This window comes from Dasypus novemcinctus, chromosome 5, assembly GCF_030445035.2.
Source record: "Dasypus novemcinctus isolate mDasNov1 chromosome 5, mDasNov1.1.hap2, whole genome shotgun sequence".
NCBI lineage: Eukaryota > Metazoa > Chordata > Mammalia > Cingulata > Dasypodidae > Dasypus > Dasypus novemcinctus.
Genome location: NC_080677.1, coordinates 118,650,273 through 118,667,970, shown reverse-complemented (window position 1 = coordinate 118,667,970; position 17,698 = coordinate 118,650,273). Strand labels below are relative to the sequence as shown.

At 39.9% G+C, this 17,698-nt stretch overlaps 1 protein-coding gene across 8 annotated transcripts in view; it reads left to right on the top strand.

The window, feature by feature from the left end:
• ZC3HAV1 (zinc finger CCCH-type containing, antiviral 1) overlaps positions 1 to 17,698 on the top strand; it is an 84,254-nt gene that overhangs the window by 24,430 nt on the left and 42,126 nt on the right. For all 8 annotated transcript variants that reach the window (XM_004462133.5, XM_004462132.5, XM_004462135.4 and 5 more), the window contains exons 2-3: positions 436 to 571; positions 16,080 to 16,338. In XM_004462133.5, coding sequence (XP_004462190.1) covers positions 436 to 571; positions 16,080 to 16,338 — 395 coding nt within the window. The remainder of the gene's footprint in view (positions 1 to 435; positions 572 to 16,079; positions 16,339 to 17,698) is intronic.

Here is a 17,698-nt window from a genome sequence, read left to right as displayed (position 1 = left end):
TAATTATCTTTGTTTATTGATAGGTTGTCATTTTATTTTTAATAAATTTGCCAGTTTTTTCCTCTTCTCACTTTTCTGAACTATGTATATATATATATATATATATATATATATATATATATATATATATATATATAAGCTATAGCTTATGTTTACTAGGGAAACTACTGTTTAAAGAAATACCACAGTAGCTATTTAAAATGCAAATATGTCTGTGTGTGTATGTGTATACTTTATGAAGAAAATAGTCTTCCCTACCCCATCCATCTTTTCTGTAAGTTTAACTTTATACAGTCTATTATTTAACCTGGACCTATTTGTATTAGTTACCAAGGGGTTTGGGGATTGATCTTCTCTGACAAAGTTCCATAGGTGATTTCTTTTTCTTTATGTCTGTGAAATGAAAACACTGACAGTTGTCATGTCTTCTTCCAGGAATTTATGCAAATATTCTCATGATATTCTCTCAGAAAAGAACTTCAGAGTCTTGAAAAATCATGAGCTCTCTGGACTTAACCAAGAGGAATTAGCAGTGCTCCTCATTCAAAGTGACCCTTTTTTTATGCCTGAGGTAAGTTACGATTCCTCAGTTAAAAAAGAGGGAGAATATTATTTCTGGTGTTGTGTCGTGGATACGTTAGAGTAGGAACAGAAAACAAATGAAGGTTACACAAGACTCTGTAGGTGATATTGACAGTCAAGGCTGTTGCTGAGTAACAGGAGATTCTAGCAGTTTCCCTGCATTTGAGACTTCATAAGAATTTGAGTCTGGGATGCCTCCTCTGCTAAGCTGCTAGGGAACCTTGGGTCAGGAAGTATGATCTGAAGATATAATAGTAATAGGACTAATGGATGCTTTACATTGGAGGCAGCCTTCTGGAAGAGGCTTTGAGGCAAGGTTTGGAAGATGACAGGGTATATTGGTGACGGTACAGGCTAAGCTCCCTGACATAAATGCACTTTTATATATAGCAGTGTACCTATTGGGGGCCTCTGGAGGGTTAAAGTCTCCTCGAATCCGAGTTCAGCGTGATTCCCTAAGGATTTAAAAGCTTGTGTTCTGAAGGGTGATTCTGAGGGATGGTAACAATGAAAGCCAAAAACAGTGATTCAAATAAAATTTAATTTCTCTCTCACTTGATAGTCTAGCCCAGAGATCATTGAACTACAGCCCAAAGGCCAAATTTGGCCTGTCATCTGTTTTGACAAATAAAAATATTTTTTTTTATTATTTGGCTTAATCAACTCCAATCTAAATTAGTGCTTGACTTTTTAAAAAAATGTATTGAAGTATATCATTCATACATGAGCATACAAAAACAATAAATGTATAGTAATAGTTGTAACTTATAAAACAAACGTATATAACATCATATAGGACTCTCATAACTCACCCCACTACCAACACCTTGTATTGTTGTTAAACCTTTTTAACTATGATTAAGGAGCATTGTCAAATATTACTAGTAACCAAAGTATTTTTTCTCCAACCCACCCTATTATTATTATCTTTATATTATTTATATATGAATATACATCAATAATAAGTATATAGTAAAAGTTGTGAACTTACAAAGCAAACATCCATAACATCATACAGGGGTGCCATACATCAACCCTCCACCAACACCTTGTGTTGTCGCGAGATGTTTGTTACAAATTATGAAAGAATATTGTTAAAATCGTAATACTAATTATAGTCTTATCTTACATTTGGTGTGTTCCCCCCCCTACCCAACCTATTATTATTTTTTAAATATATATTTTTATGACAGGAGATGTAAACTTATAAAACAGTCATGCACATGAGCAGAATTCCCAAACAACGCCCCTCCATCAACACACCACACTGTGGTGAAAAATTTGTTACAGATAAGGTAAAGACATCTTATTGTTACCACTTCCATAGTGTACATTTGGCTCACATTTTCCATACTGCCCCAATATCAACAGAGTACATCTTTGGCACAGATGCAAGAATATTATTATTGTCAACCACAGTCCATAGGTCACTGCATTTGTATTTTTCCCATGCTTTTCCACATTCCCACAATGCTGCAGTAGTGATGTACTTTGCTTTGGCTCACAAAGGACACTCTTACGTTTGTACCATCAACCACAGTTCTGATCCACCTCTTGGTTTACTGTGCTATTCAGTTCCTAGATTATTCTCTATTATTCTGTCAACTGGCATTTACATACCTCAACTACCATTTTCAGCCAAATCTCCATTTATAAACTAGCTGTTACTATGTGTTACCATCCACCCTATACATTTCCACACTTTTACATTAGAGCTAATTAAAACTTCTACATACATTAAACATCAGTAGTCCATCTCACTCCTCCTCTTATCTCCTTTAAGAATCAGCCACCTACCCCAGGTCTTGAAAATATTTTCCTACAATTTCTTCTAGAAGCTTTATGGTTCTTGCTTTTATTTTTAGGTTTTTGATCCATTTTGGATCAAAATTTTTGGAAAAGGTGTGAGATAGGGGTCCTTTTTCCTTCTTCCAGCTATGGATATCTAGTTCTTCCAGCACCATTTATTGAATGGATTGTTCTACCCAAGCTGTGTGGTTTGACAATCAAGTAAAAAATCACTTGACCATACATGTGAGGGTCTTGTTTCTGAACCATCTGTTTGGTTTCATTGGCCTTTGTGTCTATCTTTATGCAAGTACCATACTGTTTTTACCACTATAGCTAGGTAATATGATTTAAAGTCTGGAGATGAGGGTTTACTTTTTCTTTTTATGATGTTTCTGGCTATTCAGGACCTTCCAAATAAACTTGATAATCATGATTTCAACTTTTTAAAAAAATGCTAGTGGAATTTTTATCAGGACTGTGTTGAATCTGTATATCAATTTGAGTAGAACTGACATCCTAATGATATTTAGTCTTCCAGTCCATGAGTATGGAATGTTCTTCCAATTATTTAGGCCTTTTTTTTTTTTTTTAAAGATTTATTTATTTATTTAATTTCCCCCCCTCCCCTGGTTGTCTGTTCTTGGTGTCTATTTGCTGCGTCTTGTTTCTTTTGTCCGCTTCTGTTGTCGTCAGCGGCAAGGGAAGTGTGGGCGGCGCCATTCCTGGGCAGGCTGCTCTTTCTTTTCACGCTGGGCGGCTTTCCTCACGGGCACACTCCTTGCGCGTGGGGCTCCCCCACGCGGGGGACACCCTTGCGTGGCACGGCACTCCTTGCGCGCATCAGCGCTGCGCATGGCCAGCTCCACACGGGTCAAGGAGGCCCGGGTTTTGAACCGCGGACCTCCCATATGGTAGACGGATGCCCTAACCACTGGGCCAAAGTCCGTTTCCCTAGGCCTTTTTTTGATTTCTTTTAACATTGAGTTGCAGTTTTCTGAATACAAGTGCTTTACATCATTGGTTAAGTTTATTCCTGACTATTTAAGTTTTATCTATCATATTTTATTTTCACCACTCTTTTGACACTTTTAGTTACTTTTATTGATATAATCTTCATTTCTAGACTCTCTTCCAGGCCCCTCTCTCCTGTCTTTTCTTTTTAGGCTCTAGCACACCCTTTAGTATCTCCTGAAAATCTGGTCTCTTGCTTAGAAATTCTCTCAGTTTCTGTTTATCTGTGAATATTCTAATTTCACCCTCATTTTTGAAAGACAGTCTTGCTGGATATAAGATTCTTGGCCGGAAGTTTTTCTCTTGTAGTATCTTAAATATGTCAGACCACTGTCATCTTGCCTCCATGGTTTCTGGTGAGAAATCACTTAATCTTACTGGGTTTGCATTATATGTTATGCATTGCTTTTCTCTTGCTCTTCTCAGAATTCTCTCTCTGTCTTTGGCATTTGACATTCTGATGAGTATGTGTCTCAGAGTTGGCCTATTTGGATTCTTTTGGATGGGAGTACGTTGTGCTTCGTGGACATGGATATCTATATCCTTCAATAGGGTTGGGAAATTTTCTACCACTGTTTCTTCAAATATTCCTTCTGCCCCTTTTCCCTTCTCTTCTTCTGGGACGTTCTTGACACATATGTTTGCACGACTGTTGCTGTCATTTAGTTCCCTGAGACCTTGTTCAATTTTTTCCATTCTTTTCTTCATCTGTTCTTTTGTATGTTCACTTTCAGAGGCCAATTATTCAAGCTCATCAATCCTTTCTTCTGCCTCCTCAAATCTGCTATTATATGATTCCAGTATTTTTAAAATTTCATTTATTGCACCTTTCCTTCCCATAACATCTGCTATTTTTCTATGTATGCTTTCAAATTCTTCTTTGTGCTCATCCAATGTCTTCTTAACATCCTTAATCTCTTTAGCCATCTCACTGAATTTATGAAGAAGATTTGTTTGAACATCTATGATTAGTTGTCTCAACTCCTTTATGTCATCTGGAGATTTATCTTGTTCCTTTAACTGGACCATAGCTCCCTGTTTCTTGATGTGGATTATAATTTTTTGTTGGTGTCTTGGTATCTGGCTTACTAGAGTATTTATTCTGGGTGCAGTTTTTCTCTTTAGGGCGTCCTGCCCTTTCTCCCTTGCTGGTTGTACAGTAGGAGCCAAGGATGTAGTTGGTGCTATAAGCTGTGGAGGCTTAAGGTGCCCTCATTGCCCCAGGAACCAGTGAAGCTTCTCCCAACTTTCTCCTTTGCAGGGATAGGGACAGAGTCACAGCTGTGTAGAATAATCCAAGTTGTGTAGGCCTAGACTGTAGTTGCCCAGAAAGACTGATGAAGCTTCACGCCCCTTTCTCCCCTGCCTAGGGTGGGAATGGAGCTATGGGTGTGGACAGCAATCTATGACCGCAGTTGTCCAGGTAGACTTCTGATTACTCAGTCTGTGCCAGACTAAGATACCTGCAGTTACCTGGATAGGCTGGTGCAGGGCCCGCCAGCCTCCTCCCTGCGAGTGGTGGGGCTGAAGCCTTGGCTAGGGCAGCAGGCCGATCTGGGTGAAAAATCCTGGTTCCTACCGTCCATATAGTTTTCGGTTAGCCGGGCTTCCCCTCAGGCTGGGGGTGGAGTAAAAATATTGGCCACCAGCCTCTTTCCGACTTGGACAGGCTCAAACTTTAGCTTTTCTTAGGGTTATACTTTAGTCTGTTGAATTTACTCATTAGTAGCTGAAGTTGGTGCCCAACCATCTCTTCCTCCCCCATTTTTGGGAATTAGAGCTTTCAATTCCAGCCACAGAACAGCTCCCAAGGTAGCTTGTGCCTTTAGTGGAGGATGGGCATCAGCCTCCCTGGTGTGGAGTGCTCTACTTATGAATCTCTCTGCAGATGGGCAGTCTCCTTCTTCCATTCCTTCAAGGATGTTGTAGGATGTTCTTCTGGTCTCCTGGAGCCCCCAAACAGGTGCTTCAGCAAGCTCCAGATAACTCTGGGTGTTTACTAACTGCCCTCTACCAGGAGCTGACTCTAGGAGCTCCTTACTCTGCTGCCATCTTGCTGGTTCAATGCTTGACTTTTAAAAAATATATGTCCCCCTTTATTAGAGAAGTTGTGCATTTACAGAACAATCACATGTAAAATGCAGGATTCCCATATACCACCCTAACACCAACACCTTGCGTTAGTGTGGAACATTTGTTAAAACTGATAAAAACAAACAAACAAAAACTGATGATAGCACATTTTTATAATTGTACTATTAATTGAAGTCCATAGTTTAACCTAGGGATCCTTGTTTGTGTAGTATAGTTCCATATGTTTTAAAAAAATTTATCCTGTTACCATATTTACAATCTAACATTTTCCCCCTTTTAATTGCATTCATATACATATATATATATATATAATGTTAATTGCATCCACAATGTTGGCTACTATCTCAAGTATGATCATGAAGTTTTATTGGAACACAGCCACATCCATCTATTACATATAATTCATGGCTGCTTTCATACTACAATGGTGAGTTGGGTAGTTGCAGCAGAGACCAAGTTGCCTGCATAGGCTAAAATATTACTGTCTAACCCTTTACAGAAAAAGGTTGCCAACTCTTGGTCTAGATGTAGACAGACGGGGCAGACTGTGTTGTCAGGCAGCTTGGCTCCACGGTGTCATCCAGGGACTCAAGTCAGTAGGTCGACTCTGTTATCTTCAACATATAGCTTCCATCTCTAGGTACAGTGAGGCTGTTCTCATGCCACCATTTTCTAGCTAGCAGGAATATAGAGAGGAGGTCAGTAGGAGGCAAGCAGTTTTCTTTCCAAAAGATGTGACATGTACATTGTATACAACACACCTACTCACGTCCCATTGACCAAAACTTATCACAAGGTCACATGTAGCTGGAAGGGAGGCTAGGAAATGTAGTTTGTGTCTGGATAGTGATGTGTTCAGCTAAAACTTCTACTACTAGAAGAAAGATTGGGACAATAATGGATAATTAACAGTTTCATACACCCAGGATCAGAGGATGCTGTTTAAAGCATGGTATCTGACCTGAGAAAAATCTTTGAGTAAAGAAATTAGCCTCACACTAAAACTAAGGCATAGAAATATAATAGAAGACCCAGGTAGGGTGGGTAGAAGGGATGGAGATAATGTAAAGTAGGTTGAAATAGCTGTTAGGGACCTCAGGAAAGTTAAACTCTCCTTGACTCTGAGTTCAGTGTGTTTCCCTGAGGATTTTTTTTCATTGATATATTTTTTTAATTTTTAATTTTTTTAAAAAAGATATTTAGATTTCATAACTATTACATAAAAAATATAGAGGATTCCCATATGCTCTGCTCCCCACACTGCCCACATTTACCCACATGAACAACATATTTCATTAGTGTGGTATATTCATTGCAACTAATGAACACATTTTGGAGCATTGCCACTAAGCAATTCTGTAGGTTATGGCAAGATACATAATGGCCTGTATCTGTCATTGCATTGTTATTCAGGGAAATTCTCAAGTCCTGAAAATGCCCCCGTATTACACCTGTTTTCCCTCTCCCTGATCTTAGAACCTCTAGTGGCCACTGCCTCCACATCAATCATGTAAGTTCTTCCATTGCTAGAATCACAATAAGTCTATAGTAGAGTCCAGTAAATCCACTCTAGTCCATAGATCATTCCCCAATCCTGAGGATTCTGGGATGGTGATGCCCACTCCACCTCTAATTGAGAGGGGGCTTCAGTTCCATACGACCAGTGGATGGGACTCTCTTGCTTGCAGTTGTAGACTCTCTCGGTTCCTTGGTATGGTGGTTGTCCATCATTACCTCTTTGTTAGTTGTCCTGGTTGAATCCAATGAACTGGAGAGTAGGTGTTGCAACTCCATTGAGGACCAGGGCCCAGGTGGCACATGGACAGCCCAAAGATTCTAGTCTCTTGGATGTACATCTACCAACTCCAGCACCAATTAAGTTGACACCATCTTGCTGGAACTCGCATCCATTGATTCCCTGAGGATTTAAAAGCTATGTTCTGAGGAATGATTCTGGTTTAGTCACTGAGCTTGCAGACACTCTGTAAAAATTTGTTAGGGGGAGGAAAATATATCCCATTTCCTTCCCCCACCTTGTGCATTCTTCTGTCTAGGAACTTAGATTTGTCTCTTGCTCTCTGTTTCCAGGAATGCAAGGTTTAGAGGTCTTGTGTTAGGATATTTATGGCCCTTGACCTATATCTCAGCCCAGTTCCTGATGGCTACAAGCATGAGGGAAACACTAACCTCATTAAAGTCCCCATTGACATGCAGGCGGCTTCTTAAGGGGTTGAACCAGCATCCCATCCTGTCCTTTTTGTGTGAAGGAATGACTTAGCTGAAGACTTGTTATAAAATTTGAGAAAGGGTGTTGATCCATTGTCCATCCCTAGTCCAGTATTAATCATTGAGGCTTAGAAAGGATGCTTATGAGGACTTTCTCTCTGCTTTAGTTCTTCAAAACCACTAAGGACTTCGTATATCATGACAGACATCTGAGTCATTTCTTTGTTGATTCCCTGGAAAAAAAGGGGGAGTGGTGGCTCTTCCCTTCTTTAGGGAAGAGGTTGGCAGTTATGAACCTAGTTGAAGATACTGTTGTGCCTGTGATCCCAGAAGTGCCCATTGGCAGAAGTGCTGTCAAAAGAAGGGAGAGTCTCACCTGATGTTCCTTCTTTGTTTTAAGAAATCAGTACCCATGAATTTCACCACTTGTCAGGGTTAAGATCACAGACTGGGAGTTTGCATTGTCTCCTAAACAAGAGGTATGAGGAGCTGGCTGCAGTTTTGTAGTAGAAAATCAACTCAGCATACATTTTTCTCGAAAATGCTCAGCAAGAAAAGTCTCTGAAAGTGTTCTAACCTAGAGGATGGGAAAAGAATGTTCTCCTAGGGCTTTAGTGGGAGGAGGTCAGCCGGAGTTCACCTGGTTTCTAGCATAGTCTGTTAAGAATGGTTCTACAAAGAGGGAGGACCATTGTTTGGGCAATTTGGATTTTATCAGTAAGGATGGGCAGGGAGAGTTCAGGGCTAAATTAAGTGCAAGAGAGGATGGGGAGGAACAGCTGTGGGAGGAAGGCCACAAGGATCTGTGAGGACCACAGCGGAATGTTCTCAGACTTTCTGTGTCTCCACCAGTCCAGACTCTGCTACTGAACACCAATGCAATCTTGTACCAGGTATTTAACTCTTCTGGGTCCCCTTCATTTGTTGTTGTTGCTTTTTCATTCTTTCAATTAATACTTAGGAATGTCTGTTAAGTGTTGGACTCTTTGTTGAATAATGAGGCTCCAGTAAGCAAGGTACACTTCCTGCCCTCAAAACATTAAAGTTTCATACCTTTTTTAGTTTGCCTTGAACTGTGGGAACACAATAGTTTTGGATAAACCTAACTGCTTAAAATTTTGAGGGGAGTGGAGTTAGAGACAGGTTGTGCAGTTGAGAGTGATTTCTTTGTTCCCAGCAGAGATACTGTCTAACTTAACTTGCCATATCCTGGTGTAAGCCAGAGCATTCTGTCCCAAAGTTGGAAATGGCCATTTTTTTCCCTCTTTCAATTGGGTCATCTGTTTTATCATCTAACTGGTAAGAGTATTACAAGGCAGTTTTCAATAAGTTTCCAACCTTATTGGAAAATATGAGACGTATCCTGGTTGGGATAAACTTATTGGCTATAGATCTGTATTGGTCTTGTATTTAGTGCCCCTCGTCTAGTTTGCTTTTTTTTTTTTTTTATTAAGTGACTTCAGAGCTTTCTAGCCTGTTGCTTGTGGTGATATCTATCAAAGCAGGCCAGATACACTAGAGATAAGCAACTGTCCAGAAACCCAACAATTAGATTGATTTATAGAGGTAGCATAATAGTATTCTCATTGAAGGAATAGATTAGCATCTTGTGATTTTACAGGCAGGATTTTGGAGATAGAAATGAAATACATGAGAACTAACTTTAGACAAGAGCCTAAAAACAATAAATAATAGTAAGTTTATTTATGCAGGTGTTCTTTTAAACAAGTATTTGAGTCCTTCTAATGATTCACAAGTATACTTATGCTCTGGTCCTCTCGGAGGGCGATGGTGATGGCTGCTTTTTGACTGACTGGTGGGGTATCGCTGTGCAGGAATGTTTGTGGCTTGACTGTAGTATGATGTATCTAAGGTTTTCTGCTTTGCAACTTAATAGTGAGTGACAAGTGATTCTAGGTATGGTCCAACTCACTTTGGGTTTTGTTTTGCCTGGGGATGTTGGTCTTTCTAGGTATATGGACTCACCCAGTCTCCAGGTTTATGACTGTGTAAAGGGGTAAATGTGGGGAATTTAAGATAGTTAGAAGCACGATTATTGATCTCAGTCAGGGTAGTTCCCAGGGAGTCTATATATTGTATGGTAGCTAATTCAGAGCTAGGATGCATATTGTCAGCATTTTCCACTTTTGGAAGTTGCCTTCTGTATGACCTTTCATAAGGACTTAAACCTAGTGTCGCTTCAGGAGTGCGATGGGTGGGGCTGATCCTATTTTAGTTGTGTTGCTAGGCAGATTTTTGCTAGATGTTCCTTTAACATTCTGTTCATACATTCTGTTTTCCTGTGGATTGAGGTCTATAAGAAAAGTGTAGTCGCCAATCAATATCCAGCAAACTGGAAACATCTTTAATTTCTTTAGAGACGAAAGCAGGGCTGTTGTCACTTTGAATGGAGAGTGGGAGTCCAAACCTAGGATTAATTTCTTTTAGTAGGCGTTTAACAACCTCATGGGCTTTTTCAGTCTAACAAGGGAAAGCTTCTACCCATCCAGTGAAAGTGTCAAGAAACAGTAACAAACATTTAAAATTTCCAGGAGCTTTGGCATTGCAGTGAAATCTATTTGCCAGTCTTCTCCTCTGCCCAGACCCCGGGGCTGTACTTCCTTTGTTAATGCAGGGGCCTTTGGGCAGGGTTGAGGATTAACCTGAGCACAGGTTACCTACACATGGACGAGTTATATTTTGAATGGTTTGTTGTCAATTGGGCCCCACCAGGAATCAACTCATCCATTATCGAGTTCTACGTCCGTTATGAGTAATTTGATGGTATGGTGGGTTTAAGGAGTCTCTCTGGGACAAGAACTTTAGGCACATCAGCATGTTCATTTCTGCTTCTTAACCATTTATCCTTGTTCAGTTCGCTTTATAAATCCCCATTCTTTTGCCCTGGCCAAGTCTTTTTTTGAATATTGAGGTTTTCTATACCTCTTGAGCTTGGGTCCTGTTCACTATGAGGTTACAGTGGGTGTTTTGGACAGAACATGGCAAGAGTTGTAGAAGGGGATTTTCTTTTGGCTGCTGCTTTTTCTGCCTTATCTGCTAGCATGTTGCCTTTAGTTTCTTTACTACTAGTAGACTGATGTCCTTTACAGTGGATGACAGCCAACTTTAGGTTGTAAAACTGTATCACGTATCTATAGGATCAATTCTACATGCTTAATATCTTTATTGGTGGTGATTAATAAACCATGTTCTTCCCAAATAGTTCCGTGTGCAATGTTTATATGTATCTGTGTATATATTTATATGTTTGCCTTTTGTCCTGCACTTAATTGCAGGGCTTCTAAGAGAGCAATTAGTTTGGCTTTCTTGGGGTAAAGGTTCTGCTTCTAGTGTTTCGATGAAAGTAACTACTGAGTTAGCCTGCTCTGCTTTTTCGATGATCCATATAATCTGTGAATAATTCTAAATCTCGATCTGATAGCAGGATGGCTAGAATACTTTTCATCAAGAAGTTGAAGGTACTTGTGCCTGGGAGTCATCGATTCTGGCTTTTCATTAAACTCAGGCAATAATGTGGCTGAGTTGAACTTATCTGTAGTTCTTCGAGTGACTTTGGGTTGTTTAGTAAAACAGCTTAATATTTGTTTTATCTGCCCACAGTTAACCATTGACCTCCTTTCTGTTCCAGTTGCAAGAACTTAATGCAGGGTAAGAAATCCTGTGGGGGAGACTACCGTGAATTTTTCCTCTTCTTACAGAAGGTCACAGGTGGCTGCAACAGCCTGTAGGCCTGCTGGCCAGCCTTGGGCAACGGAATCAAACTGCTTTGATAAGGTCCCTGCCAAAAGCTTGTACTAATATTCCCAAGGCAATGCCTTGTCCTTCATGCACAAACAGTTCAGATTCCTTCAGCCAGTAGGGGAATCTGCAGGCTGGGACAGAGAAGAGCTTGCCTGTAAGCTCCTAAAATGCCAGAGAACATTCTGGGGTCCAGTTTAAAGGATCTTTTACATCCCCTTTTAAAGCTTCACATAGGGGTTTAGCAATTCGGTATCTAGAGCCCGCAATAGCCAGCCATACCTAGAAACCCTCTAACTTCCTTTTTATTTTTAGGTTCTGATACTTGCCATAAGATTTGGGGCATTTTAAATTTCCTGTGGCAATACAGCCCAAGGATATTGTTGTTTCATTCCAGTATCAGGATCTTCCCATTCAAAAGCTAAAAGCTTTTGCGATTCTCTAACTAAGGGAATGCGGTAAAAGATGTCTTTTAAGTCCAATACAGTGAACCAAGTATAAGCATCTGAGATATTTACAAGGAATATAAATGATAGGTGCTATTGAATGGATAGCATCTACTGCTTAGTTGCTAGCTCTCAGGTCTGTATTCTCATGTGCCACGCTTTAAGCCTAATAAAAGTGTTGAAGTCCAATTGACAGGATCTAATTTCTTAGAAATTAGAAATTTCTTAGCTGCATCCTAATTAGATGTGAGATCCCTGCTTTAGCTCCAGGTCTAAGTGGGTACTGTTTTAAGTGCGGAGAAGTGCTTATTTGGCCACAGTCTTACTTACCTTTACTTTTTGTGCTTTTCTCGCCCTTTCCAGAGGTTCCCTGTTGTGCATACCTTGGCTGGCACCTGTTTTATTTCTTTGGGTACTCCAAATTTCTTGGTGCATTCTGTCAGGCCCAGCAAGGCTGCTTGGAGGGCATAGGCTTGCACTGCCGGAACCTGTATGTTAACTTCATTGTGTGAAAAAGAGATTGAGACTTGTAACTTTGACTGTAAGTCTCAGCCAAGGAGACGGATTGGACATTCAGTCATGTAGAGAAATTTATGCAGTAGTTGGATGTCTCCAATTTGGAATTATAGTGGCGATAGGAAGAACTGATCATTTGTAATCCCTAACACTCCCAATAACAGGGACAGACTCATTTGATTTATGAGTAAGCTTTTGATTCAGAACTGAAAAAAGTTGCTCCTGTATCCACCAGAAAATTTACCAATTTCTTACCCACTTGGAGAGAGGCTCTAGGTTCCTTGTGGGTGATCAGAATGTTTCCCGACTGGTGGAAAGTACCCCTGGGCCCTGTCACTCATCCCCTGTAATTGTGGGTTTTGGAATGCAGGGTTAGAGACTTTAGTGTTCCTTTCCTTGTGAGCAATGGGTCATTGCTTCCACTGCCCAAGCAGTAAGCACGTTGCTGGGAGCTGTGTGCTCAGAGGTTTTCTAGGGGCCCTGAGGTCTTACCTTTGGCTCCCTCTTTTGTGGAGGGTTTTGCTTAGGACTGCTCCTAAAAGTTAGCATTCAAGTTAGCCGTATGCAAGATTGTTTTCTTCCTATGTTTTTCTTGAGTCACTTCTCGGTTATAAAACACTTTGAAGGCAGTCTCTCCCAGGCTTGAAATTGGCTGTTTTAGCCCTCCTTCTGCTTTTTGCAATTTGCGATGAACATCAGGAGCACTCTGACAAGTAAAAGACTGGCCAACATTGTGCCGATTAACAGTGGGTTAATTAACAATGGGTCTAAGTCAGTGAAGGGACCATATGCCTCGAGGAGTCTCTTTTGGACAATTTCTTGAATTTTGCTCAAATTATTTTGCTTGGGAACCCCATATCTAAGCCCCCAAATTATACATGCTTTGTAATGATCCAGTTTTGTTCAGTCCCGCTGTTCTCTTGGGTTCCAGTCAGGATCACTTATTGGAACTGCCTGACTTTAAGGGACATGAATGGGATTTTAGGGTCGGTCGTTATTGGCCAGAAAACCAGCATGATCTTGAGCTTTTTCTAGTACAATTCGCTTTTCCTCTGCAGTTAAAAGAACATTTAATAAAGACTGAATATCTGCCCAGTTCAAGTTTTGTGTTCCAAATATAGTCTTAAAGAGTTGCTGTTTTACTAGGGTTGTCTCTGTAACTAGGGAGCCGATCTTTCCAATTATATAGAACCGATTTCCAATTATATAGACTCCAAGAATGGAGTATGTACATATAAATAGCTCCTAGGTTGTCTTTGGTCATCTATTCCTGCAGGCACTTGCTGAGGAGGGAATTGGCCATGGCTTTGCCCTTCTGAGGGAGAGGCTCCCAGCCCAAAAGCTACCCCACTCTGCCTGTTGGGTGGGGAGGCCATTTCTGGGGGATCTAATGGGAATCAGGTCTATTTTCATACTCCTGAAATGGAGTGGGGGAGGTATGGGAGCAGTGGCATTCTCAATTCTCCAGGTACTTGAGATAATAATAGTATCTAAGATATCAGTAGTTGAGTTAGACTCTGGGAGATTTTTGCTGGTTCTATTTTCCTGGTCTTTGTAATTATTTAACTCCAGTTTTTGTCCAGATGGTTGATTAACTAATTCCTTAGCCGGCTGGGGTGGCGAGTCATTGTTGTCTCTAATTTTAGTGTGCTGGGGATTTGGGGCCTGACTAATAGGCAGTACACCATGTCCAAAACATTCTCTCTGAAGTTGCTCATTTTGGGCTAAAGCCATAAAGCATTGGATGTAAAGAGTTTCATCCTATTAACATAAATTTCTACAGAATAGGTCTCATTGCAGAAGAGTTTTAAACTCTAAAGATCCTTGTGCTGGCCGTTTCTGTTCACCTGCATACTGAGGCCAAACTTCTTTACAAAGGTGGATGATTCTCTTTTAAGTCATAGTTTTGTACCCAGATTGTTCCCAGTGTGTAATGATGCAACCCATTGGGTTGCTTTTTCCATTCTCTTCTGAACGCTGGTTATTTTCCATCCTAGTTAAACAAGTCTCGAAAGCAAGGCCCAATCAACCAAGCTCAGCAGCCCTTTCTTATGCCCGGGCTGGCTGCTTCCTTCCCTATTCCTTTTCAAGTCTAGAAACCAAGCCTGGCAAAATGTTACTTACAGCTCTGGCAGGGACTAGTGTGCTGTTGAGAATAGTGAGAATAGTACAAACCACCACACATGTACAGGACAAAACTTTAAGTGAAAAAAAAAAGAAAAGATCCGGCTTTCCTTCATAGCCCACTGCCTTTGGGGAGCCTAGACATCTGGGGCAAGAGACCTTTGTCCGACTCTTAGAGTAAAGCACTCTAGCAGCCACCGAGTAGCTTCGTTCTCACAAGGACGCCGGGCCCACATTGGGTGCCAAATTGAAGGGGACCAGGGCTGTTCTCGGCTGGGGTCTTCACCCAGCGCGGCAGAGTAGACAGACACCTGATTAGGCTAGGCAGGAAAAGTGGCTTTGTTTGCTGGCAGGAGGTGGGTGGTGTAACCATTCTCAAGTCAGCCTCCGCTTAAAGGGTTTTTCTCACAGCTTTTATATAGATTGAAACAAAGGAAGTTAATCCTCAGGGTGACGTTTCTAAGAAGGAATGGGAAATTTCATTAGTTTTTTGCACGTTTTAATCTTAAAATGTGCACAGGCACCTGGTGATGGGCAGTCTGGGGTGATAAGGACAGGAGGGTGGTATGAATGGATATGAGGATGTAGATGGGGAGTGCATAGTTACACATTCTTTGGTGGAGAGGCTGTTCTGGTTAATGTTAAACCTGAAGATCTAATGTGCCTGACATGCGTAAGAGTTACATTGTATTTTTTTTTAACACCATAAGGTATAATTTAATGTCTTAATGTTTAAGCTATACTGGTTTTTCAGTGCTACAAATGGTCTAAACGTTTGCCTTAAACTTTATATTTTGCACAACACTTTCAGGCTTCGATAGACAGAGCAAACTTTTTCCTATGTTACAGCAAAGGAAATGGAGGCTGACAGTGAATAGCTGAGAGTGTGCAAGGATGCACTGAGATCGCACAGCTCGTTCTAAGGTCTCTGACTTAGAAGCCAGATCTTCTCGTTCTGGGCTCAAGGACAGCATTCCTTCTGCCTTGTTTTCAGTAGGAGTTATGTTTCTGTAGAACTAGATATGTAGATATATCTAATTAGATAGAAATAGGAAAATTAGCTTCTTTAGTTGATTTCTTGAGAACCTTACCCAAGATCTGTCTGGCAGAGACTAGACTCTGGATTCCCAAACAGTTGCAGATAGGACCCACTTTTCCTTTTAATTGCGTTGTGAGTCCATGTCCAAAGATGAGCCTTCCTCTTTTGGATTCCTTTGTAATGGAGGGCTCACTTGGGGTCCTGTTTGGGCCTATCTGTAGCCAGCCATCTTACTTGGATTTTTTCTAGGGTGAGCAAATTCATTTGTATCTTTTAGATAGTCTGCATGCTTCCTCTGCCCAAAATAAATCATCAGTTGAAGGTAACTGTGCAAAGATTGTGGAATATGCATTTTTAAAAAATCTTTGGTGTATCTCTGCTTGATTCAGAAACTTTTGTATACATAAACCTTCTTCATTAAATGCATGGCAGATACAGCAAGGGATATTGTCTTTGGCCATTGTAGCTCACCCCGTTTCTTCCTTCTGTAGATATGCAAAAGTTATAAAGGAGCCGGTCGAGGACAGATTTGTAACCAGCAGCCATCCTGTGAAAGGCTCCACATCTGTGAACACTTCACCCGGGGGGCTTGCAGGTACTCCAATTGTCTCAGGTCCCATAACCTGATGGACAGAAATGTGCTGACAATCATGAGGAGACATGGGCTGAGCCTGGAAGTCATTCATAACATCCAGGATATCTGCAATAGCAAGCATGCCCCGGGGAGAAAGAACCCTTCTGTCTGGAGAGGTAACTGCTTTTTCCGTTTTAGTTGTATTAGTTGTATAAACTTTCAAATAAACAGCAACTCAAGGAAAGAAAAACTTTACCTATAATTTCTACTTTAGCACACAAAACCATTTTCATTTTCCTTCCCATACCTGGTTTATATGCATACACAATTTTTATCCATTTTTTAGTCATAGTATATGCAATTTTGCAATTTGGTTTTCATGCACCATTTCCCCCCAGATTAAAAAAAATTTTTTTTTTCATTTTTCTAAAAGCTAATCGATAAAGCCTTTTTGGAGGAGGGGGTGGAGGGAAGAAACCAAATAAATGTTTTTAAGATTCACCAGTGGTTAATGGTTTGTCACAATTGCTTTATCTCTTACTCTTTCTGTGTGCATAGAGATACACACAGACACACATAGGACATTTTTTGGTTAAACCATTTGATGTATGCAGGCATTTTGACTTCATACCTTCAGTATGTGTCTCCTAAGAGTATGGCCCTTCTTTTACCTAACCACAGTACAATTCCCATGTATTTAATATACATTTAATTTAATTAAAGTTCTCAGTACTGTTTTTTAAGCAATTTTGTATTGTTTATTGGTATTAATACCTGCAATTTTTTTTTCATGGCCACTTCACAAAACAAATATTTACTGAACATATAGGGACCCGGGTCTTTTTCTCAATATCCCTGAAATTACAATAATACCTTTTATCTATTTATTTTATTTTTATTAGAGAAGATGTAGGTTTTCAAAAATCATGCATAAAACACAATTGCAATACATTTGTTACAATTGATGATGACACATTTTTATAATTGTACTATTAATAGTAGTCCCTGGCTTACCTTAGGGTTCACTGTTGTGCTAGTCCGTTAATTTTTTTTTTTTAAATGTATTCTAGTACCATATATACGACCTAAAATTTCCTCTTTTAACCACATTCAAATATATAATTCGGTGCTATGTTAACACTATTGTGCCACCATCAATAATACCATTTAATTAGCTTATACACATATACGCACACATACACATACATACACATATGCCAAAAGAGAAAATATTTTAATATGATGATAGAATTTTTTGTTATTCAGTGCTCAAACAATTGAAACTCTATTAACTGGTACATCCATACTTTACCATAACAAATAATGATGACTGGAGAAACCATGAGGCATAATAAGATTCTGAAGAGACTTCTAGACTTTAAAAAATTGAATAATGCTTTTTGTGGTTATGTAATATAATTATGTTATAATTTTAAGAAGCTAAGCCATTTTTAGCTAGAATATCCCAATTTCTGGCTATGCCAAATAATAATTTTACTATATTTAGGCTATATATAACCAATAGTTAATAGTGTG